The sequence below is a fragment of the Aphelocoma coerulescens genome, chromosome 11, assembly GCF_041296385.1.
Source record: "Aphelocoma coerulescens isolate FSJ_1873_10779 chromosome 11, UR_Acoe_1.0, whole genome shotgun sequence".
Classification (NCBI taxonomy): Eukaryota; Metazoa; Chordata; class Aves; order Passeriformes; family Corvidae; genus Aphelocoma; species Aphelocoma coerulescens.
Window position 1 is genome coordinate 5,006,035 of NC_091025.1, and position 25,826 is coordinate 5,031,860.

Sequence of the window (25,826 nt, forward strand, 5' to 3'; positions counted from 1 at the left end):
ATACAAGGGGAAACAGCACAAGAAAGATGTGGATCTGTACGAGGTGTCCAGAGGAGGGCATGAAGATGCTCAGAGGGGTGGAGCACGTCTGCCATAGGGACAGGCTGAGAGCTGGGGCTATTCATCCTGGAGAAGAGAAGGCTCCAGGGAGACCTCCTTTGTTGCCTTACAGTGCTTTAAAGGGGGCTTATAAAAAGGAGAGGGAGGGACTTCTTATGTGGGCAGATAGTGACAGGACAAGGGGCAATGGTTTTAAACTGAAAGGGCAGGTTTAGACTGAATGACAGGATGAAATTCTTTACTCAGAAATTCTTTACTGTGCCTGCACTGGCACAGGTTTTCCAGAGAAGCTATGGCTGCCCTATCCCTGGAAATGTTGGATAGGGCCTGGAGCAACCAGGTGTACTGGAAGGTGTCCCTGCCCATGCCAGGGGGTCTGAATGAGATGATCTTTAAGGACTCTTCCAACTGAAATAATTCGATGGCTCTGTGAAACTGATGATGGACTAGGGTTCTTCATTGCTTCAGTCTGGTTTAGGGGATTTCAGTGAAAAGTGCCTAAATATTTTGTAGACTGATACCAAAAGCAATTCACATGTCACACCATGTGTGGAGCACCTCATGCTGGAGCAGAGGGTTGAACCTGGGTTTCATAGAGCTAAGCCCACCACTTTAACCTGCTTACTTGTTTTGTCTCTCTAAGCTGGCTGATTCATTTGAATTTATTTTAACTTCATTTGAAGTATTAACTGATTCACTGGAATTATTTGAATGCACTGATTTATTAAAAAATATGACCATGAGAAAAGTAAATAGCAGATTGCAACAAATTTACATTGCAAAGAAAGGGAGAGCAAATTTGATCTGCTGTGATGAGTCTAACTGTATTGGCTGGAGTTTAATTTGGGGAAAAAATTATCATAAATATGATGATAGAGCGTCTGATATTTTTCTGGTAAATAACTGGTCATGTAGGAAAACCTCTCAGTCTCCACCCTCACAAAACATTTAAATTCCATCGTTCCTTGGGGTTTTAAAATGACTTCCAGTGTGTTTAAAAGGGGCTGTTGACTAGAGATGAGTAAGCAACCCTTCTCTTGAGATAAAATACACTCTTTGGCTGGCAGTCCCCAATTCATTTGTCTTGATATCAGTCACAGTGGAAGTATCTTTATGTTTTTTGAATCAAATGTTCATAGCAATGAACCCAAAAATCAATCATGTGGTACCCAGTAACAGCTCGTTTGCTTATTAATGTAATTGTGTACTCTGAGAACACTCAATTTTCAGTATATTTAAACTTCTGTGGTGTTTTAACAATTATTGCTTCAGACTTCAAAATACAGTGTAAATCAGTAAATGTAAATGCATTACTCTGTCCTTCATGTTCAGGCTAGTCGCTACTTCCCTTCAAATCACTGAAAGCCCTCTTACCCAGTGCCTTTCACTGTGCAGGCTGACAACAAATCCATTGAGTAATTCCATGCCCTGATTTTGAGAGAAACATTTTATTTCTCCTAAATCCCTTTATAACAGAATGCACTCAACCATCCTCTTTTCCTGGAATAAAGCCCCTTTTTCAACCTCTTCATTCCTTGTGCTTTACCCTGTTAGTTTCCAAGCCCTGTATTCATGAAGATGTTTCACAGTTCTCCTGGAGTTGTAACGATTTGTATCACCTGCTAACCTGTGCCTTTTCCTACTTGTCTTTTGTCTTATTGTCTCTTGATCCCCAGCTGCAAACCCCATTTTTACATCTCATACAAACCTACTGTGTCTCTTTCTCCTTTGTATTGATCTTAAAGACCTCCCTCTAATGTGATGATTGTAATAAATGAGACTGTGCAAAGGCTAGGTAGAGGCTGATGAGCAAAGCTGGCTCCCATCTCTGAGCTTGATCCATTCAAGTTGGTGAAAAATCTCTTATTGATTTTAGTACAGCAATGTCAATATTAAATTTCCATGTATCTGTATTTATAACTGCATTTCTGATGGTGAATTTTCCTCCTCCTTGGACAGGAACCATCTTTGTCTATGTTACCACAGCATCTTGGCAACGGAGACAAATCTGAGTTTATTCATCTCTATTGTAATAGAATCATAAAATATTTTAGATTGGAAAGGACCTTTAAGACTATCAAGTCCGACTGTAACACCAAACCTAACTTGGTGGTCAAGTCCACCACATAAGTGTGTCCCTTAACACCATCTGTGCCAACATCAAAGACTGGGAAAGAAAAGGGGAAAAGGATTTGGGTGTTACTGATCACCTTGCTGCCACATGTAAGAACCAGTGAATTTGCCCACTGTTCAGTTTTACAATTCTTAATTCTAGAAGATTGGTAAGAGAGAGATAACACAGCATTGGGATTTATGGGTCAGGACACTTACCTGGGAGGGTGGGAATGAAGTTCCTGTTCTGCTTTGGCAGTGTCACTTTGTGGATTATCATATCTGGAAACCAAACTGCTGTACAAGGGGAGTTCTGAAGAGATTGAAGTGTCTGTGTACAAATGGGTTTGAGCAAAAAAAAGGTGCAGAATCGAGCAGCAGTAGATGAAACCTGATCTTTATTTCTTGGCTGGTGCCGCTCAGCAGTTTCCTTGATGACTCAGTTACATGGTGAAATCAGCTTTCTGAATCCAAAGAACAGAAATGCCTTTTATAACAAGGGAAGGTTCTTTCTTGGTAATCTGTTCACAAAGTAGAACATTAACCTGCTGAAAATCTTACTCCCTTAATATAAATGTCATCTTTCTTAATGTTCAAAGCACAGATTTTACACAGGGAAAATTGGGAGTTCTTTCAGAATAGAAATGAGAACATTTTAGAGCATTAGTTGACTTACAGGGTGAGAACCTCACCCCAAGCATGTGGGTTTAGCTTTTTGTACTTGCTTGGTTATAATTCTTTTTATATCAGTTGAAGATGACCTATTTTTCTAGTTGTAAGATTTGAATCTCTAAAAAATGAATCATTCTTGTCAAATGAACAAGACCTTCCTCCTGTTTTAAAGAGATAGTTATTTTCATGCATATAACCTGTGGTCAGCTGCTTTAATTAAAAAAAACCAGACCAATGATTTAGTGTTTTTGTAGATTGTCTGCAAGTAATACAGAGGCAAAAATAATCCAAATCTCTGCAAATCCAGTATCTCAGCCTACCTCTGTTTTTTGAAAGGTGATACGAAGGTTTGTGATCAAGAAAGAATGTTTTTAAGCACATGGACATGTTAAGAATTTGACTGTCTGAAAGGTTCATTACTGAGCACATGCTCACTGGCCATCCTGGAGTCAGGCAGTGCTCACAACAGCAGGCACTTTGGTATTTTAAAAGGGATTATTGGCACAGTTCTAGGTGAACAAAGGCTTTGCCAAAACACTGAAATCTTGCCAGGGCAGACACAAAGAGTGGTTTTTAAAGCAGCATTGTAGATTTGGTGCCTAATTTCCACTGATGCAAATTTTGAAAAAATCACGTAAGGAGATGCCTGGTCTTTGACGTGGAAGGAGCCCCATTGCTGCCATGATGTCAGTCTATGGGTTACCTTAAACACAAGTGCAACTCTGGCCTTGGGAAGTCAGGGGGTTTCAGTGGTGTAGAGATGTACTGTGTTAGTTTGAAAATCATAAAATAATTTAAATTGGAAGGGCCTGCCAAGCTTTGGCTTCTCAGACAGTAAAATTGAAATTTTCAAAATAATTATGTATATTTATAAACTATTTGTCACCATAGTAATTATAAGAATTCTACTTAGATTTGATTTAAGAACAAACAGGACCTCTTCTGGAACAGGGGCCCATGTTTGCAGCCGCTTGTCATTGATTAGTCTAAAATACACCAATGGCTATTATGGAGGAATAGAAAGATTTATAAAGAATAGAAAGATTCTGTAAGCAATTTTGGGACCTACTAGACTGTCAGCTACTTACTGCATTTATACCACAACTTGAGAACTACTGTCTTCACAAGAGGAGTTGTTAGAAAATCAAAATATCCCTGTAGTTGGTGTTACTGGTTTTTATCTTCTAGAGATAATGGTATAAATTATATCTAAAATATAAACTTTTGTCTCTATAGTATTTTTATATAGTTTCTGCTATGGTGGCAGTTTTGTGCATTTCAGCTTTACCCGTATGTGTTTTTTCCACTGAGCCTTTATCTTCACTGACATATTTTTAAGTTCTAAATATTTGCATTTTCTTTTGGTTGAAGTTCATCCTGGCTGTGCCAAGTTCCTTTTGCCTACTGCACTTTTTGCTTACCCATGAAGAATTATACTTATCTCCCCATACCTTGCTGCAGCAGAACATTTTGGTACATTTTCCACCAAGTTTACTTTTGAGTTGGATGCCGCACCCTTAGATACATCCTGCACAGACAGGTTCCTGCTATGTCCCCCGTGGTGAGGTCTGTGAGTATTATCCTTCCTCACAGGCTCTTGCTTGTTTTCCTGGTGGTTTTTCATCATGACCCTGCAAAAGAGCTGCTGGCCTCACTGCTACTGCGTGTTTATTTGTTCCTGTATGTGTTTAGAATATTTTCTTTTAATTTCTGTAGCTTCTGTGAGAGAATCTTAGAGTGTGATTTTAAGTAAGAGGTTCTCCTCTGTGACTGAGAGCATAAGTTTCAGAGCTTGCCTGTGCCCTGGCCACTGTACAGTGGACATTGGAATCCTTTCTGTTTTCAAATGGATTTGCACAGTGCATGAAAACTGAATGTGGTCTGTTGCAGAATGGTTTTGGCACTCCTTTTTAGTAATTACATATCATTATACTGCTATTTAAATGCAACCTGCCTAAACATTTTATTAGTACTTTACTACTTAATTAACAACTATTGCTGAAAACAGTCCCCATACTGAGACTTATTCCACTTAAGCATCCATGCTAGTGAAATGTAACTTGCCTTTTGAAGGAATATATGACATTTTGTGGAATGTTTTTTCTTGGTTGGTTCTTGAAAGTGAGCCACTTACTTAGTGCTGAGTATCTGAAATTATTTAAAACAGTATCTGCTAATGCTTTCTACATAAAAATGATAATTATACAAATAAAATTCTCAGCAATAATTCACATTCTTTTCTGGGTGAAGAGCCTTCATACAACAAGCTGCCAAGCTCTAAAGTGTTCAGATTTTTCTGCTGCTAAATCAACAATTGTGTTAGCCTTGTAGTGTCACTACATGTGTCGTTTCCTTTGGTCTCTGACTCTCCTGGTGTGTTCCATACATTCCAAGCAGTGTAGAATGGAATGACCTGGAGATGTTGTCATTTCCCAGGGATGTACATGCAGAAAACGAAAAAGGTGTTTGGGTTTGGGAGAAAAGATAAAGAATTTCCTATTTTTAAGTGAATTTGGTTTTTTAAAGATCATTTTTGATGGAGGGGTGCTGGGTATATAAAATAGTGCTCTAGGGAGTTCTGGAGCTCTGCAGGATTTCTTGGAATTAGTATTGCTATAATGATGGAAGATTACTTAGAGCCTTCTGCATACAAGAAAGATGTGTCGTGATTTTCTTCCATAAACTGCAAGCTTAATACTGCACACTGACAATCTTTTACCTTCCTCTTTCTTTAGGAATCTCAGATGGAGAAGATGCATGCAGGGGGAATTTGCTTTCAAAACTGGACTTCTGCAGGACTTGGTTCTCTTCTCACAGTTGTGTAGGCCAAGTGCAACCCATGACAGAATCCTTCACAGTGAGTGATGTCAGTTCCTCATAAAGTTATTCTTTAGTCATAGTTCTGTATTTCCAGTCTGTAAGATCATGGAGGGGAATGTGGTGTTTGAAGTGAAAATCTTCCTGCTGCTGTGTTCTTCTGTGGGACATGGCCATGTTTCAGTTGTCCTAGATTTTAGTCAACCATTTGAGCTCATGGTCAGCTCAAATTTATCTCCTTTGGTTCAGATGTGTCTGTGTAATCTGCAGCCCCTGCTGCAGTTGTTAACATCTGGCAGAAAGACAGGGCTGAAGGACGGGGGGAAAGTCTTTCTGACCACTCCGGTAGGGTTTGTCAGGCCTTGTCTCTTAATGCCATAGGTGTTGGTTTTGTCTAAACTTTGGGCTTAAGGCTTTGTTAGGGCCATTAGATGGGAGAAAAGACTTTCATAGATCTGTAAAGGGATGCTTACTGTATGTCCACCCTGGACACATTAGATGTCTGTACAAACTAATTCTTATCTCTGCCATTTCTCAGCCCAGGCCTAATCAGGGCAGGACAGACTAACAGTAAATAGATGATACTGGCTGTGAGTTGAGTTTCTGGAGGAGATGGCTCAGGTCATGGAGGTCAGTGGGGCCAGATGTGTAAAAAAACTCCATTTTGTAGGCATTTGTAGGCTCAAGCAGCGTGACGACAGCAAAGCTGGCTGTCCTCAGCCTTTAACTGGAAACTGTATCTGTTCCCTAATGGAGGCAAGTTGTAAATTCACAGATGGTCTATAATTACCCTTAACTAAGACTCTGAAGGTAATAACTGGAGCCTCCCCCCCCCCCCCCCCTTTCCCTCCTCCACAGGTGTCCAATGTGGTTATTTACACCTGTGAAGAGTGAGTAAGAAAGTAGGTATAAAATCCTGTCATTCAGGTTTGGCAGTGTTTAACAACCTTGTAAATGAGTGTTCAAATCTTCAGGTGGAAGACTGAGTACTCTTTTCAATTTTTTTTTTAATCCTCACTTTTTATGCTCTTTTTCCATCCTGAATAGAGTACCTAGAGTGATCATGCACAGTGATGCTTCAGTGGGGAACCTTTTACAAGGGGTTAATTTAAAAATTATTTATGACATCTTTTGATTTCATCAACCACTCACAAGAACACTTGTGTAGCAAAGTAGTGTGCACAGATACTCCTTTGGGAATAGGACAGATGAGTTGAACTGTATTTTCATTAGGAAAATGTACTCCTTTTTATATCTATGCAAGTATTAAACATTATCAATTCTAATGCTCTCGTGAAACCCTTTGGCACTCAGCCTTGCCAGGGTTATCACTGGGATTTTGGTCAGAGTAAGGATTTTAGGACTGCACTGATACGCGTTCATGAACCTCTTTCTTGTCAGTTTACTGTTTGCTATTTTCTTAAGTGTTTTTCCTAATTTAAAATTTGAGAAATTCTGTAAAGTTGGAAGAAAATTGAGAGAGTTGCCTGTGTTAGTGGTTAAAAAATTCCAGTAATTTTTTGCATTTTTATGGTGTGCTTTCATTTTCTTGGTAAGAAAAATGTTCTCTGAGTGAGGGTTAAATGCATTCTTGACACTTGATTCCCTCCCCTGCCTGCTGACTCACCATTTCATTGGCACACAGCCATGGTACAGTTGTGGAGTGTGTTTACCAAGTGCTTGAATCACAAATGGAGAGCTGTTGGATTTTCTCATACTTGAAATGGTTGGGAAAAGTTTTAGCCTTTCAAATCAGCCACACTGCAGACTGTTCCTTTAAAGCTCAGTTTTAATATTTTAATATCTTTTCAGACGAAAAGCATTTCTTTAAAAAGCGTCATTTAGAAGGAGACAGTGTCTTTGTGTTCTAACTACATACAGGCATGTATGGAAGGTGAGTCCTACCAGGTCTAATGTGCTTTGGGTTGTTCCTTTCCAACTGGCATCACATTAGCATCCAGGAAAATAAGTCTGCTTCATCCTGCTACATGTAAATACATGAAGAATAAAATGTGCTGTTTTTCTGGTCTGATGAAGGCAGGCACATCCCAGTGCTGGGGATGGGGTGGGTGTTATCAGCACCATGTCTGGGGCTTGCTCTCAGAAATGAAGGGAGGATTCGAGTCAAGCAGTCACCAGCTCTGCACCCCACAGTCCAACCAGAAGGATGCTGCTAATCTGACCTTTGCCCTTGGAGCAAGAGCATCCGTTGGCAGTGCAGCCAGCAGGAGTTTGGAGTTGGTGCTCATTTTGAGTCTAATGGGCAAAAAGTAGATTTGAAAGGAATTTTTTGCCAGAGTCTGAGCCCCTGACAAAGTTGCCACAGATGCACACAAAATAAACAAGGCTAAAATAATGCAGATGTTGAATAATTAGGCATGGGAAGAGTTTTATGTGAATTCCTGTATTCATTTAATGAAAGTGAATACCCCAGAGCCTGGTGGGCAGCATAAGGAGAAACCAGGCGTCTGGAAGGACAGCAGTAGGAAATTGCTGATCTTTTTGGAGTAATAGATAGTGTAGTACTTATTTACAGACACATCAGAAACACATTTCTGGATGACTGTGAATAACTTATTTCTAGATGATAGTAATTAACTCAATTCTAACAAGTCAAGATTGCTGCTTAGTGTTTAAATCATTTTTCATTCTAGAAACTCCAATGTTAGATGGCAGCTTTTTATCTCACATCTTAGGAAGCAGCAGCAGTTCAACAGCCCTCGTTTCAAACATGACTCCTGGTTGCAAAGAGCATTTTCACTTTTCTCTTTACAGTTGTTCACCAATATATTTCTGTGTATGACCAATGTATAAAATCAGTTTCACAGATGTGTTATACAGTCATCCAGAATTCAAATTGATAAATGTGACTGAAGGGTTGAGGAACATTAAAACACAGCAGGGCATGACTTTTTACTAACAGGAGTCAGCAATAACACTGTAAATGTTGAAATTTATACAAGACTTCATAGACACTGCTGTTAAATTTTGAACTAATGGAACCCTTCCTCCAATGCTAATTATGTATTTCTCATCAGAGCACTTTATCTTTTGAAGAGATGGCTACAAGATATTCCTGTACTATTACTGTGAAGGAGTTTGCTGTGGTATCTGTCAGCCACTGGGTTTATCTAGAAGCAAGCGAAGTCAAGAGGAGGATCTCAACTGATGCTGGTGGCTCTTGACTTAGAATCATGGGGTTTGTTCAAGTGACACCAGTGTCAGGAAGTGATAAGGAAAGGTGATAGAGTTTAACATAGAATTTTTAAAGTTACTAAATACAAAAGGTTTCAATTTCTCAAAATGAAAACTGCCTTCTTTCTCCCATAGTACTCTTAACTGTTCCAGATGAAAATTACTGAGTAACACCAGATGGACTTAATAATTGGAATTTTAAAAAGTTTTTAACAGTTCTATTTTTATTATATATCTGTAATGAGTAAATTTGTGAAACCAAGGAAAGAGTATAAATTAAAGCAAAGTGGTGCTAACACAGTTCAAATGGTTTGAATTCTACAGGGGGTTTTTAGTCTGGCTTTCTTAGTAATCTGAAACTCTCCATGCTATGACTGGAGATTGGTTTTGAGGTTAAGTCAGAGTTGTGAAGAGATGCATTATGTTTGATTAAATTTTTCTTCTGAGGCGGTTTCATGACAAATAAGACACCCAAGGAGAGGTGAATTCCTGAAGTCAATATGTCCAGAATCAAACCTGACTTCTTTCTTTGCAAGCAAACTGTCCCCTAGTCCAACTTCTGACAATTGTTTTGCTTTGAACTCCCCCAATGTTTAAAATTGTCTGCTTTTTTTCACATGCTTTCATTTGCTTTCAGAACCTCTCCTTGTTCTTGCCATATGCAGTATTATTTCTGTTATTCAAAATGAGAAGTGGTACATCTTAGTGTATGTAGAGCTTTGACCTGTTTTTATATCTTAATTGGGATTAATACCTTCTTGTTCTTTTAAAACATGCAATTAATTCTTTATATCTACTTAACATGTTCCTCTTCCATTTAATTTGTATATTAATGTGCTGTAACAAGGAATGACATCTGAAAAAGCTTGAACCCCCCCAAATATTTGGATGAAGTTTTTAATTTTAAAGAATTTTTGCTTTCTTTTAAAAATGAGTTATTTAAAATAAAATTCGCATGTCAACAATCTGTGTCAAAACTAAACCAAACTTATCAATAAAACTGTTAGACAGGGAAGGTGTGACACCCTGTTCATCATGTGCACATTGCTCACAGTCCAGTGGAAGCTACAATAAGTTAATTCCTGACAAGAGTCACCGTAATAAATAATTGGATTTGTTGATAGTGAAGCAAGACTAAATTGCTCAATCCTCTGCTCCAAATAGCTGACCACAGTTTTTACTAACAGTGTCTGTCAGTTTAAAGCCAACCAATATAATTGCTAGAACATAGTTGCTTCCTTTAAATGAAGTGTAGGTAATTTTTTCAGACCTTGTTGTATAGCTAGGTTGGCTAACCCTGGCTCTCTGTAAAAATATCCTTCCATTTCTGCCCCAGGCAGAAGTAATTTACAATTACTCTTCTAACCATGGGAGATACGTGATTGGAAACAGCATTCATGGACGCTATGGGCAAAGGATCCCCTGGTACACCAGAGCCCCTGGCAGAAATGTTGTCTGGAGCCATGTGGGGGGACCACAGGCTGATCCACCTTCTCCTGCACCAGGCTGGGGCTGGGCTGAATCTTGGCCTTCCTGGAAAACACCACTTCAAAATCCAATTCCCTCATGTGGAGCCAAAATCCTGCATGCAACAGCTGGTTCTGGGCAGGAATATTTTAGGTGATGTGCAATAGCAAATAGTGGAAGTGATAACAGTGGAGAAGGTGTCCTAGAAGTGTGTTTGTGAGACAGTTCTTGGTGGTTTTCTATGATTTGATCAAGAAATGGTAATTGAAATGGATCATAATTGATTTCAGAGAGTTCTTATTGCAGTGTGTCTTAGTGCCCTGGGTTTTGCCATTTAAAAAAAAAATCTCTTTTGAAAAGCCCACTGTGTGCCTGGTCTCTTTGGAAAGGCAGGAGCCCATGAATAGCATTATCATATATAATGGCTACCACTTATCATGTTCATTCTGATTATGTAAAACTGAAAATCACTGCATTGAAATGAAGTTTCAATGTTTTTATTCAAAGCAGCTTCTCACAATGTATAAATACTGCATATTAACACACATGAAAAATACAACTTCTAAGGCACCCAGAAATGTGTCCATACACTAGTTACAGGACCATCAACAAATAAATTGTGTACAATTTGATCTAGACAGTCAATATTTGATATATCAGAAGATACAAGTCCCTCAGTACTGTACCAGTTTCAGAAAATATTTACAACACTGTGATATAGGGGTGCCTGTACCCTTATAATATTATAATATGTACTCATCATTACAAATATTAGAAACTGTTTTAGTCTGTTCCATGGCATTCTGACAAAATAACTTAAGGGCCTAATTTGCAAAGTTCTACAATTAATTATTTGTGCAAGTTCTGAAAATAAATTTACATTGACATAACTTGTGAATTTTTGGTTCTTTGCTTCATCTCAGAGGTTTGGTAATAAGCCTTACCAATAGACATGCCATCCCAGCTGAACACTCCTTTCCCAATAGCTCAGTGGATACATCTTTCCCCCTTACACCTGACATGGATGAGAACGCAGTGTTTGAAGCAGAAAGAGACTATTTGATCTTCGGTACAAATGTCAAACTAGTTCACTGGCAAAGGAACTAATGCTTTGTTAGAATAATGCAATTCTTTGGTCCTTTGTTTTTATGGAAGGCATAATATTTTTATTCACTAAAATTCGAAATCCTGTCTGTGAGCAAGCAAGCTAGTGAATGACTTTCAGTGTAGTATTTAAAATAGCAGTAAAGAGATTTAATATGGCTTAAAACATACGGTTAATTGGGCAGACACAGATAACACATCGAGGATACCGAGTACCCAAATGTACTATGATAAGATTGTCTATAAGTCTCTTATGTAAACTTCTTTAGTGTCTCCTAAAGAGTGCTGGCTTTAGCCAGATTTGACTTTTATAGACCCAGCCACACAAAGCCTGAGATTAAACTACCATGGTTGGGAGCACAAATGCACAGTTTATATATAACAAAGCCCATGCTGACAAGTCTACCTATGTTGTTCAAAAGAAACAACCCGTATTATCCTTTTCACAAGAAAAACTTAAGGCCCTGTACTCTGATTTGCTAACTTTCTTACAGCAATTATTTGGGGAAGTCCTTAGTGCTACATAAGCAATTATGCAGCTTTAAAGATTTCTTGTACCTAATGGTAAGGCTTATTCACAAATGCAAAACATTTATAAATTATATTTAAAACTGTAAAGGCTGGCAAAATAATTAAAAAACCCAAAACCAAAAATAAAACAAACCCCAACCAAAATTGTCTGTTCATCCCTAGCATTAAAAGAGCATTTCATTCTAATGAAAAACTATTGGCACAAAACCATTATATTATAGATTAAAAGAACAGTTCATAGTAGTGAAAAAGATTGCCTAAAACGCATACCCTAACCTACCACAGAAATATAAAAGTTTATATTTTGAAAATATATACTGTATTAAAGTTTGTAAGCTTATTTATTTAAACAGAAATGTACTGAAATAGTAAACTAAGCAACACTTATCTACAGCAAAAATATACATGCAGGACAACACAAAATAAATTGCTTACCTTTAATATCTACAAATGCAAAACTGTAGATTTTTAAAGATTGTACAAAACAATTTACACAAGAATAAAATAACATACTCAAACAACAAATTGCATTTTTAATCTTAAATACTGTGAATATTAGTAAAGGTACCCAGACTAATATGTACAGTACATCTAGATATCTGAATACCTAGTAAGGATAGAAACACAAGAAAAAATTCAGATTCTGATATTTAAATACTGGAAAAGAAGCTTTCAACATTGTTATTACTCTTTTTTGAAGGGAAAATAGATTCCATGAAAACTAGATTGTAACTGTATAGATATGAATAATTAAAAATGTTAACTATGGTTAGCGCTTGCTTTAATGGAAAAATAATTATAGAAAATGTATTTCAACCATTCCTTTGTCATAAAAAATGCTAAGATACAGATATCTGAAAATTCAGATGAAATGGTGCAGTTTAAAAGATCCAACAACGTAAAATTCTTCTCTGTTTGCAAATCTCATTCGGAATGCATTCCTTCACATTGCTGAGCAATCTTGTTATATTTATCTACAAAAACTAAGCATAGTATTGAAATAAACTTCCTAATATCTTATTAACACATGACTAGGACTTATGGCTCTCTGGACGGGAATAAAGGAAATAAAGGAAATTGAGGAATCGTGGTACTTTCCATTGCCTTTTTTCTCTTTTTCTGAAGGTATATGCTGGAGGCCTGATTGTGCAAACGTGTGTGTGTGTGTGTGAGAGTGGTTTTCACTTGGGTGATCCCTCTTTTTCCAGGTGACTCCGTGTGTACCTGCCATGCCGGGGCCTTGATCCAACGCGCCCTGCGGCACTGCTGGCAGGTCGTAGACAAAAGCAAGTGTTGGTATAAAACAAGTGGTGCATCCATCACTTCAAATAGTTATTGAAAGAGTTCTCTTTCAGTCATTTTAAAATAAGCTAATGGTTTTGATAAGTTTCTTTTAAAAAACATTTTAAACTGGCTAATTAGAAGCCAGATCTTTTTAATGAAGAATTTCCATGAGAACTTCTGCATTTAGGGTAATGATTTCCTTAAAATTCAATGGTACAATTAGGGCATAAACAGCACTTCTAATTATTTGTGGAAAATGAAATGTTACATGAATGTGTTGAAGGCTACTGTGTACTGTAATCACCTGTTCATTAACTTTACAAAGGCTTTGTTGAAACTCTATGGAAATACTAAGAGGGAGAAAGCTGAGCAGCCTCATTTGCAGAGGTTTAAACCATAATAAGTCACTGCGCTCAAGGATGAAGAGCAAGTGCACAAATTACAAAGCAAACAAATGTGCAAAGCTTCTGCTTCAAGAGGTTTCAATTTGGGCGTACTATAATGGCAGGTGAAGTCTCAGAGCATGCTCCTGTCCTTTCCACATGAACTGCCCATAGCAGGAAAGAACTGAGAGAGATCCAGTGTTCAGAAGTCAGTCAGTGTCACTGAACAGTACTAGGATCACATTCGAAAAGAGCAGATTGGATTTTTCTTGTTTATTGTGGACTGCTTTTATGGATAGCCATAAGTTCTTGTAACAGGTGGTGGGGTGGCCAGATGTGGAGAGCTGGGAAAAGCAAAACAAAACCTCTGCCCCCACTTAGTTCAATGCCTAGCACCTTGTATAAACTGCTGGCCCACACCCAAAGGCCTCCATAGCAGAAATTATCTCACACCTGAGGAATCAGGCAACTAGACTAAGGCTCATAAGGATTTGCTTTTAGACTTCAGACCAAAAGGGGTGTTTAAACCTGAAAAACAGTACGATGCCACGGAACGGCACCACTCACCCTGTTACTGATATCCGGCTAACAGGAATATAGTAAACTTAAATAAAGCATCTGGTTGGCGAGCCCTTCAGTGCTCCTCAAGAAGGCAGAAAGTGAAGAGAGACTTAAGGGGGACTCACTGTGTCAGAATCCACTTTTTTTCTCTTAACCCTGGCAAATGAATGTTTCATACATTTTTTGTACAATTTCACACATAGAGGAGCATGCACGTGGCTGTTTTGTTTGCTTCCCACAACATTCTGTGGGTTTTCTGTATATTCTTTATTTTTCGACTCAGTTTGCTGCTAAAATTGTGTTTGCATTCTCATGTGATGTTATTAATTCATTCAAGGGAAATATGAAAATAAGATCTGTGATCAATAAACAGCTGAATATGAACACAAAATAAATAAGTTAAATAAACTTCAACAAAGAAAAAATTCTAGTTGTTTTTGTAAACTAACTTTACATATTATACATATAAATTATCAGATTTTTCCATTAAACTGTTAGAACTTAGAAAAAATAATTAACATATTTCTAATGTATGGTTTTTGGGTCTACGAAAGGTCGTGCTGACCCGGATTTTAGACTGAGCCCTCTGTGTCAGCCCAGATGTGCTGCAACAGCAAGAATAAGTTAAGAAGGACAGACAAAATAAACCCTTACAGGTGGGTGAGCCTTGCTGGGCCTCAGTGGTGCTTCTCAGCACATGGAATGTAGAGTTGGATGTGGATGAGCAATGTGAAAGATGCAGCCTCTGCACAGGTTATGTGCACTGAACGCCTGCCCACGTCTCGGTTACACAAAATCAAACCGGCTGCAAGCAGCTGTGTAGCTCACAAGGAAATCCACACAGCCACAGGCATTGGGATCACTGTCACAAATTCCTCACTGATGCATTGCCTCTGCTTCTCAAACACAGTCATGTCCTGACTCTGGTCACAACTGGAGCAATTTCTCTTTAAGTTAGGCCAAGACATCAGACTTCATAAATTTTGTCTTGCAAGTAGCTGAATAATGAATCCAGTCCTTTGGAAGAACTCCACAGCTGTTTTAACATCTGACACTCTTTCTCGTTCACATCTTCAAGTCCAGATTTCAGGAAGCTCCGCACGAGACATTTGGACTCTTCCAATACCTAAAGTCAAAATACGACTCAGTATTTTATTTTGAATCTGAGAAAATTGCTATGGGTAATGGCGTGAACAGCATTTTTAGACTACTGACTCTATTTTACAATCTAAATAACTCCTTTGGGCCCAGAAATTACAATTGATTTATAGCCACAACTCCACTTGCTGATAGTCAGCATCTTTAAGAATTGAGGTTGATGGGTTAGTGCCAGGATTTTAAAGAATGAGGGATTCTGAAGTACTTTAGATTAATTGAAGGTCTGCCATGAAGCACAAGAAGGAGCTGACCTCCCTCACATTGAAATGAAAATGTGTGAGGCACAATATACTGGCTACCTGTTTTCTGGAAGGGGGCCTTTAAGGTTAGACATGTTGGAAACCCAAATGTGGATGTCCATCATCTTTAACAATTTTCCCTCATGTATTATTTCCTTATCAAAACAGAAAATAAGAAAGGGCCTTTACTGCAAAACCCTTTTAAAGCCTATTTACTTACATTTTTATAAAAGTGAAATATTTTATAAAAGAATGGTGCTGAGCAAAACAAGCACTCTCTGACTGTGTTCTGGAGTTAGATTTACTTGGCAGATACAACAAATCACCTGAGATCTTTGCAAGAGAATGTGCAATCTCAAGCCTTTAGTAATTGCAGCAAGTTCTAAACGGCATGAACTGCATGTCCATGGTTGCTCCCATAGTTCAGCTCATTTTTCCAAGACCCATGTTTAAACACAGTGAGGTTGATTCCTTTAAAATTAATTTTGAAATATACAACACCAGTATGTATCTCACAAGGAACTCAACTAGTCAAACAAACCTATTAATAATTCCTACATTACTGATTTTCTGACAGAAGATTTAATATAACTAATACAGTGTTCTGTGGGAAGGGAGGTGCATTCTTTTCACTCAGCTTTGTCAACACCTTCATGATAAGCCCAGTTCCTCCCTGTTGCAGGTTTCAACACTGCTATTGCAAAGTAGTATTTGTCTTTAACTCAAGTAAATTATGTTAATTGCAAATCAAGGGACCTGTGTATTTTTTGTGGTTTGTTTGGGAACAAGTCTTTGGAGGTTCATCTTTGTCCACAAGTCAGCAGCAGTCTTCCTAAAGGGTCTTGAGAAAATTTCATGGACAGCCAATAGCAGTGAGGGAAGGAAGATTTCACAGTAAGGCCCAGAGGTTTTCCCAACTCAAATAATACATGTTATATCAGCATCATCAAATAAAATTCTGCTACATTTCCAGAGAGTTTCATTCTCAATGTCTTCTGTGAGATCTAATCTACACTTTGTTTAATTAAAAATCTCTTGTGTCTCTACCTCCTTTTACAGCAGATCTTTTAAATGAAACTGAGGGATGCTGAGACAGTTTCAGGCATAGGAAATATAGCAAGAAACGATAACAATTTTCACTTTAATTACTGCAGTTTTATTGCAGCCAGTATCACTTTCTTCACTGCATGTTTTTTAAACAAGGATACGCCCAGAATAGGAGTATATCTGCCTGAAGGGAAAAACCCCTAGGAAGTAAAGATAGGAAAGGATTTTCTTTCAACTGTTGTGTATGCAAAAGGAAAGTTATAATACACTGTGACCAGACTGTGTTCAAATCCCTCTTGTCTGGATCTCACCTCTCCTTCACAGCAGAGCTTAGCTGGCACTATCCTACCCTTCTGGGGTGCTGTGTAGAACATTCTGCAGCAGCAGGAACTGTGCAGGTGCAGAAAAGAAGGCAGACTCAGCTGAAACATGGTAGGCCAGGACAAACTGAAAGGCAAATCTGTTTTCTTACGGGCCCTACAGAGGTTTCCCAGTACAGTTGTATAGTTCCAGACTGTTACACCTTCATGAAGGAAACCTGTCCTAAAATCCCCTTTCAAAATCTGGGGCAAGGAGGTGCCACTCATATTGAATAAATGTAAAGATGGGGAAAGAAAATAACCCACCCTGTACCTGAAAAATGAGGAACCACACAACCTCACTGATCCCTATCCAGGTTTCCTGATGTCAGCCTTCTTTCACAGGTGTGGTTGTGGAAAGTGAGGGCCCACACATGACGAGCCTTGGGAGCACACCTTACCTCCATGAAATGCCATTTAATGAAGGAGTTTGATTTCTTACCACTGCACTGCAGGATGCCATCTCTTTCACTCGTAGCATCACTTCTTGGCTAAATGTTGTTGGCCAAAATACTTGTGACACCAGTCCTCTGCTGCAGGCTTCCTGTGCTGTCAGCTTTCTCCCACAGAACAACATTTCATTTGCCTGTGAAATCAAAAGATTCTGGTAATCTTGGGTTATAATTCCCTTAAAATTTTTCTCATACTTGCCTGCTGTTTTTATGATTAAATTACAAATGTTCTTCTGTATCTTTCCATACTGCAAAATACTTTAAAAGGAGTTTCAGTAGCTATTTAAGGATTGTGCAGGTGGCCAGAGCACAGCATGGGTTTCATTTAAAAGAAATGTGCTGGCATGCATGGTGAATCTCTATTGCTGATCTTACAGGAGTAACTGTCAGTGATACTGTGTCGAGAGACATGGAATCCAGTAGGAAATATTTGTGGGGCAAATTCTGATTTATTATACTGGTAAAAGCTAAGCAGTCTTACTGGAATCATTGTGGATTATCTTTAAAGAGCAGAGAGCTGCATCTGGCTGTATTTCTGCCCACCCCTAACACAATGCAGACAACTACTCTGCAAGGTTATTCTGCTAATGTATTTCTTCACTTTTCTACCATGATGTTGACAATCTTTGCTTTTTTAACCTGTGTCCAATCTTTCTTGTGTACAGCAGGTGTTGTATATTGAATTCTGAGCTTATTTTGTGATAAGAAGTTGGTAGTGATTAGATGAACTTTCCACAGATTTCCATTAAAGACAATTAAGAAAATTGTTTACTTTTTAAAGAGAGAAAGAAGAACAGGAATTTATGAAAGGTTCTTCAGCAATTTGAGGTGGGAAACCTTACCAGTGCAACACCCAGAATTTGTGGGAATGTGTATGATGAGCAGCCAGCTGGAGTGAGTCGGATTGTTGCATATGGTGTCTGAAACCAAGCCTTCTCACTTGCCCAAACGATATCACAGAGTGGTAAAATAGAAGCTCCTAACCCCAGAGCAGGGCCGTTGATAGCAACCACAATTGGCTTCTTAAACTGAATAAAAGCTTTTACAAAATCCCTAAAATAAAAAATAAAAGAAAGGTCTTGAATACAGAAGTAATACATAAATACCCAAGTTTAAAGTACTTAATCTGAAAACAAATTAGAACCACAGAAGAACACAACAAATGCCCAGTTTTATGAGGTCAGAACTGCAAGATACTTTCTAGTTTGCACATGGAAAAGTTTGCTTATTTTTAGTTATTTAATCTTTCTGAGTACCTGGGCTATTGTATAGTTTTGTGTATGTTATATATGACCTGATTAAGTGGATTGCACTGAGTGTTGTACTTTTTGCAGAAAGGTTTGGTTGGGTTTAGTTTTACTTCTGGACCAGTAGCTCCTGAGTTTGTACACACGACACTTCTTGGTTTGCTCCACCGTTGGCTGGGATGGACCCGGTTTGGCTACCGATGAAATATTACAGTGTGAAAGACAGGACAGTCATAGGTGGATCACTGAATAGTTATTTTTTTCAAGAAGTTCTCTTAAGATTCTGTGTCAAAGGTTACTGCAAGTCCCATCAGAGGATTGGGAGATTGTCAATGTTTATGTCACACCAGCAGAAAGAACAAGATGTGCAAAGGGGAGTCACAGAGAGAAATGTCTGAACAGGGCAAGTGATCTGTTGGGTCTTCATTGCAGAAGTCTTCAGCAAAGCCATTAGAAAGCAGATGCCCTTGCCTGACTACCCCAGTAAATGTGATGAGAAATAATGGGGAAGTTAAATGCCATCAGATTTATCTGGATGAATGAACTGGAATATGTTAAATTCTGTGCAATGAGGAGATCTTTTGAATAAGTTACCTACCAGCAACTGTGGAAAGACATCTGTTGAATGGAACAGCCTTTACACCAATTAAAAGAAAAGCAAGAGTGTAATTGTGGGCAAATTATGGGCTCCAGCAGCTCAGTGCACAGCAGGTATATGGAGGAAAACGAGATTCTCAGTTACTTTAGAAAATATACATGGATAAATCAAATTCCAAGCAAGGAGGAGATTCTGTCCCTGCACTGGGTATTTATTAGATCCAGAGTGCATCTTTGCTGACAGATTTTAGGAAAGAAAATTTTGTCAATGTGCCCTTTGATGAGTTGCTGCTCTCCCACTGAGGCCAAAAGGATCCGGGCCTCTGTACCTGAGCACAGGTGGGCCCTGCAGGTTAGAGAGCCCATGTGGCAGGTGGGCAGAAGCGCAGGGGCACTGGCTGTATTTTAAATGAGGACAAAGAGTCTGAGATGACCCAGCTTTAAATTTTCAATTAATACAGTCTGGTTTTCAAGTCCTCTAATAAGGAGTTAATTTTTGACCATGGGAAAATAGAGAATTGATGCAGCTCTGTTCACAGTAATAAATCAGGAGATCACTGTCAAGACAAAGAGAGTGAAATAAAGAACATTGTTTTTGTCTGTTCAAGACTGTTTCTGTCTAGAGGAGAGCAGAGTTAAGGAGAGTTGTGGTTTATTTTCATTGCAGAAACAATGCTGTTCCCTTATCTCATTATTTCTTTGGTAGTTTATGACTGAATAGTGACTGTGGATCATTGCACCTCATTAATTCCAGGATTTTGAGAACCTCAGTTGTTATGTAAGCCTTCCAGGTAGGACCCCAGTTAGGAAAAGGGATGTGCTGAATGATAGGTAAAAGGAAAGCAAACTAAGGATAAATGGTGGCAGTAAATCTGAGGACTATGTGGAGGCAGATAAAAACAGTGTTGTGGAGAAAAGCAGGAATCATGGTGATAAACAGGACTGGAAGTGAATATGGAAAAGCAATTAGGGATGTGGAGAGGAAACAGATAATGTGGAGGAAGAACAAAGCAGAACATGTTAATGGAGGGGAAAGGTTGAAAGGAGTCTTCATATGAGTGAGCAAGGAAGGGAGGACCTGGAGATGGGGAGAGAGTGGAAGATAACATTGAGAGGGTACAGCAAACCTCTGTCATGAGGGAAGAATGGGGAGCACAGATGATGGTAAAACAGATGGTGTGCAACATGCTACATATAGGATGGAGTGGAAGGCTACAATATTGGGAGATTATGAGGGGAGCAAATGCCTGCCTTTGGTCTCCAGAAGCTGCAGTGACCAGCACTACATTTATCTTTGTTTCCTGTTTGGTGCGTTGGGTCACCTCTCTACCCTGAACCTGGCACGTTTCCATGTCTCCAAACTATAAGTTCACACATGGAGTTTCTGGGCTACAAGATAATTGTTTCAATTCAAAGCAGTCTTTGAAAAGGATTTCAGATTGTAGCTATTGTTGCACAGTAGATCCAGATGCTTAAAGATAATAAAATGTGTCTGCAGAAGGCTGCTGTTTTGGCTAGAGGATATCTGGGAAGCTGACCATCGAATACACACTGGGATGCTCAGACACCTCTGCACTGTTTCAGGCTCTTGCTGCTGGTCAGTGCTTGTAAGTACAGCCAGGGCTGTGAAGAAGCTGAACAAGTAAATTTGTCCTTGTCTGTTTTCTTCTGAGCACACCCAGAGTGGTGTGGCTCGGGTGCCACAGTGCTGCCCAGCTGATGGTGTGAGCTCGGTGCTGGGAATGCCTTCCAGGGAGTGTGTTGATCCCAGGGCTCTGCAGGCCACACTGTGCAGCCTGTCTGCCTTTTCCCTGCTCTGGGAGGGAGTGTGGATGGTGGCAGCTCAGGCTGGTGGGTCTGTCATGGATCGCTGATGGATCTGTGATGGATCTGTGACCAGTGCCTGCAGAGGAGCTGCAGTGCCACACATCTGTTCATTGCAAACCCCGCTGGCAGTGGCTGAGGACACAGCACCAATGAATAAACCCTTCATGGGAGAGGAGACTTGATGGGGATTGAAACTTCAGTTGTAACTTGTGACCGGTATAGGAGAGCCATGCTTTGGCAAGTGGAAACACGTGGTAACCAAGAGCTCAATTTCATTTTGATACATGTCTAACTTGATGTAAAGCAGTGGAGGCAGAGATCCATGGATGTGTTTTAGGACATCCAAACCACTGAAAAAGCAATGCACACTTTTTCTTCTCTTATTACAGTGTATTTTCCATGAGTTGAGTCCTTTGTTCACAGAAAGCACAGAGAGTGCTAAATGGAAAACATAGGGTATTGTTTCCAGAAGTACAATAAAAATCTATTTGCAGTGGGCCTGAAGCCGACATTCTTGACAAGGAGCAGTACATTGTACCAGTATTTCAAGAGTATTCTGTAAGTCCAAGGGTGGAAAAACTGAGTATCACAGTCTGGCTTGTATTAATTTAAATGTTGAATTGGTAAGTATACCTGTACATTAGATGTGTGCAAATAAATGTAAGCCTATATAATAATACCTAACTGCACAATTTTTACAAGAATAATATTAAATTTGTATCTTTAGTGGACTGTGAGTGTGCCTGTGTTTTCAAACAAGAACAGTGATTTTCTTCCCTTACTTTTTTTTGGTTCCACATCGTTAAAAACCCCCTCACATTTAAAAAATAAAATGAGGATGTGTCCTTCAAAAGGTTTCACTTTAAAAAAATATCACTCATGATATTCAAGCACAGCTAGGATCTTATAAACAGATTGTAACTTATTACATTTAAGAAGTATCTTTTAAATTCTTTCAAAATAATTGCTACTTTGAGAATTTCAGAAGTTTTAAACCAAGAATCCAAACTGATCTGCAGTAGTTGTAACCAAGATAATTGGTGGTTAATGTAGGTTGTGTAATAACTAAACCTGATCTTATGTTATACTAATAAATCCAAAGTAGAGATCTCTTGTAAAAAAAATTCTTTAATATTCCTTCATAGAATTGTTGCATAAAGTTTTAAAGCTCTCAGAAGAATAATAATTACTTGTAGGAAATGGGGGGAGAAAAAAAAGGGACCAAATCCTCTCCTGATACAGACTGGTGAAATACCATTGGCTTTAGTGGAATAATGTTGATTTATACTGGAAAAATCTACCTTGTGGATAAGGGACTATGTGGTGATGTGTTGTGCAGATTGATTTGCAGACTGCATGTCATAAACCCTTGAATTCTATTCAGGTGATGTGATATATATATAAGGAAAGTCACATTTTAGTTACAAAAATAAAACTACATTTACATATATATTAAGTAATTTAAATTTAAGAAGAAGAGTGGAGACCCTTCTAGTAAGGTTCTGAAATACAGAGGCAGAGTGCTATTCCAACAGAATATGAGTAAGCCATGGATTCCCATTTGGACTGAAATTCATGAAAATGATGAACATTAAAACAAGTAAAAGATCTGCCTTTCAGGAACCACTTTAGAACATGAAGCAATACTGAATTTGGAAAAACAACAACGAAGCTGTATTTGAATTCGAAGAATGATTTGAAATATTAAATACAGAGAATTGGAATAAAAGAAATCCCTGTGGATATTAGCACTGGAATAAATGTGCTTTCTTATCTAATATGGAAAGGTCCAAGTTTCTTTTTACTAAACAAATTTGCAGGACTATAATTAGAACGCAATCAACATTTAAATATACAACACTTTTGGACCTGAAAAATATCTTCATAATCACACACTGCATTTCATAATTTAGAGATCATAGGTAAGCTTGGGTCACCTTATAGCTTCTGCAATCCTAGTGCTTTCCTTTCTTCTGTCATTGGATAACCTGCCAATTAAATATGAGTAATCTAGGCCACTACAGAATACACTTCCCACTGCGCTGAGAAGTAAGAGTTTACTGTCATCAGCTGATGCATTGCACAATGCTCTCCGAACTTCCTTCATGATCTGTGGATAAAGAAAAGTAAACAATTCGACAAGCATGCCGTGGCAATATCATTTCCCTATTTTTACAAACCTTATTGATTTTGAGAGACTTAAATTTTGGGCACTATTAATACTTACATCAATTATATAAAATTTTAATATAGAATGATATTAGAATCATTAGAATGGTAACACAGAGTTTGCAAAATGTTTTATATTTGGTAGTGCTTTGTTGATGCTTTATTAACTCAAGGACGTTTTAGGACTTGGCTGTTCTTTTTTGTATGGGAAATTCTACCCAGTTTATGCTACTTGATTGCATATTAATAATTCCAAATATCACTTTTTTGTTTTCACTGTGTACATTCAGTGTTCACCACTGTATCATTGGGAACATGTTTATCACAGCAAAAGCCTATTATTAACCTCAATAGCTTGTAAGCAAAATCTGTAAACCCCAGTTTTCAGTTCTTTAACTACTTTGGTTTATATGACTTCAACCAGAGCAAAGCAGGACAAGAGGACATCATATACATCAACATGACAAATGTATTATTAATTTTTCTGTGGTCAGTGACATTTTTACAGTTTACAAAAGTTAAAGCAAAAAAGTCTCTTGAAAAAGAGACATTTTGACTCTGTTTTACAAATGGATCAAGCTATTAATTGCACCCTAAGTCAAACCTAATAAAAATCTGTATAGAACTGAGCTGCTGGTATTGTAGGAAAATGGCCTTTCACCTGAGCAGAGAATTGTTTTATAATGATTTTTAAAAGGAAATATTATTTCATAAACTTCTGATGGGTAACTTCTTGTTTGGTCACAATTGGGTGTGGTTTGTGAGCTGTAACTCATTTCAGCCCCCTTTTCTCTGTAACGATTTTCTCCTCACTGCAGGGGCCATGATTCCACCTAGTGTGACACCCCCTATCCTTAATCATACCCATATGTCAAAGTATTTCCTATAGACAGGGTCCTGCTGACTCAAATTTTTCTCCTTTGCACCAAAAGATTTGCTGCTGGTGTAAATTTAGGTAAGAGAGAGCTAAATGTGGCTGGGGATTTAAATAGAGTTTCCATGTGAGAGAAACCCAAGATTTTTAGCCTGTGATTATTTCTGTTCACTACTTTCTGTTTCCAAAACTTCTTTAGATCTCTAAAGTGCCTTGTTTAAGAAATGTCCCTAAACACTGAAGTTTTGTTGATGCCACCCTAGGTAGCCTTTTAATAGAAATCCTGTGGATTGTGCTGCTTTCCCTAGGGGTTTGTGTAAAGATGATTATTACTGGCTGCTGGGACTGGGCATGAGAGAGCAGGTGGTGAACTTTCAGATGCTTCACTTCTGCAAGAGCACTTCAGAATGCCTGTAATACTGAGTGTGTGACAGTGGGTGGAAGTGAAGTAATTAAAAGCTGCAGAATTTGGAAGTGTATTTGAAATTCTTATGCAGGTACAAAAATGTCATCAGCAATTTTAGGAGCACAGTTCATTCTGAGAGTCTCAGGGGCTGTCTCAGCCCTCAGCTGGAAGAAACACAGCAATACTCCACATATAATGGGAAAACAAAAGGGGAAAACCCCTAAAATCCCTGTTCAAAGTTAAAAGAGAAACTTTAGAATGTGGTAGATAGTAAAATAAAAAAAGATATGTATTTTGGTTTTCCTAGTTCCATGTGAATGCAATGTTGTCCTCTTAATTCACTTTAGAAGATCTCAGAATCTGCTCTTTCTTAGGGTGAATGTATAAATAACATTAGGGAATACCAATCAAACGTTTTCTATCCAGTGAGGAATGTTGCATTAAATATGATGCCATGATACACCATTCAGCAAGTTTATGATTCCCCTTCCTCCAGTGGTATTTGCCTATGTGCCACCTCCTTGCTGTTAGCAGTGCTCTCCTTCATACACATCATTACTGTTACAAACTTGCCTCTTTTTTATCTCACCCCTCACTGATCTGGATGACTAAAGCCATCTAAAAGCCATCCAAATTTTTGAGCAGAGGTTACACTTATTATGGGAAAAAAACCAAATATTCTGCCATCACTGTTTTTTCAGTGTTCCGGAGAGGATGACATTGAAAGTCTGTTATTGAGTCAATTTCTGATATGGTTGAAAGTGGGAAGGCTTTGGTTACTATTTTTGAGCAGGAGGGGAAATTTAGTTCAACTGCTCCACTTGTTTCTATCAAAAGAAACCAGGAAACCATTAAGTATCAGCATTTTCAGACTCCCAAATGTATGTTTTCTTCTAAGCAGCTCAAAGTTTGTCATTAACTTTATCATCCAAAGGCGCTTGGAGGCTCATTGGAATCCAGCAATGACAGCCAAGTCAATTCTCACTCCCTTGGTCTATGCCATGGTTCCTTTGCTGGTGCAGTGCAAAATTCCCTGGCTCCCCTTGTCACTCAGCCTGGTTACAGCAACTGCTGTTCACTGCTGCTTCGGGGAGCCTTGGCTTTCCCCATGGGTTATGGGTTATGTGGGAATGGGTACTTCTCTCCTCTATTTTTAGGATTACAGGGAAGCTACAAACAGGAAAATAATGATAAAAGAGCTGGTTTGTCTGCTGGGTTGCCAAAGTGTGTTTTAAATTGCAGTACTGTAAAGTAATTAGAATTTT

The 25,826-nt window shown here is 38.5% G+C and overlaps 1 protein-coding gene across 1 annotated transcript in view; it reads right to left on the reverse strand.

The window, feature by feature from the left end:
- Positions 1-10,804: 10,804 nt before the first annotated feature.
- The window catches only part of CDYL2 (chromodomain Y like 2), a 60,107-nt gene continuing 45,085 nt past the window's right edge, over positions 10,805-25,826 (reverse strand). The window contains exons 4-7 of the mRNA XM_069026975.1: positions 23,050-23,222; positions 18,284-18,494; positions 17,432-17,575; positions 10,805-15,312 (exon numbers count right to left, since the gene is read on the reverse strand). Coding sequence (XP_068883076.1) covers positions 15,154-15,312; positions 17,432-17,575; positions 18,284-18,494; positions 23,050-23,222 — 687 coding nt within the window. The 3' untranslated portion in view covers positions 10,805-15,153. The remainder of the gene's footprint in view (positions 15,313-17,431; positions 17,576-18,283; positions 18,495-23,049; positions 23,223-25,826) is intronic.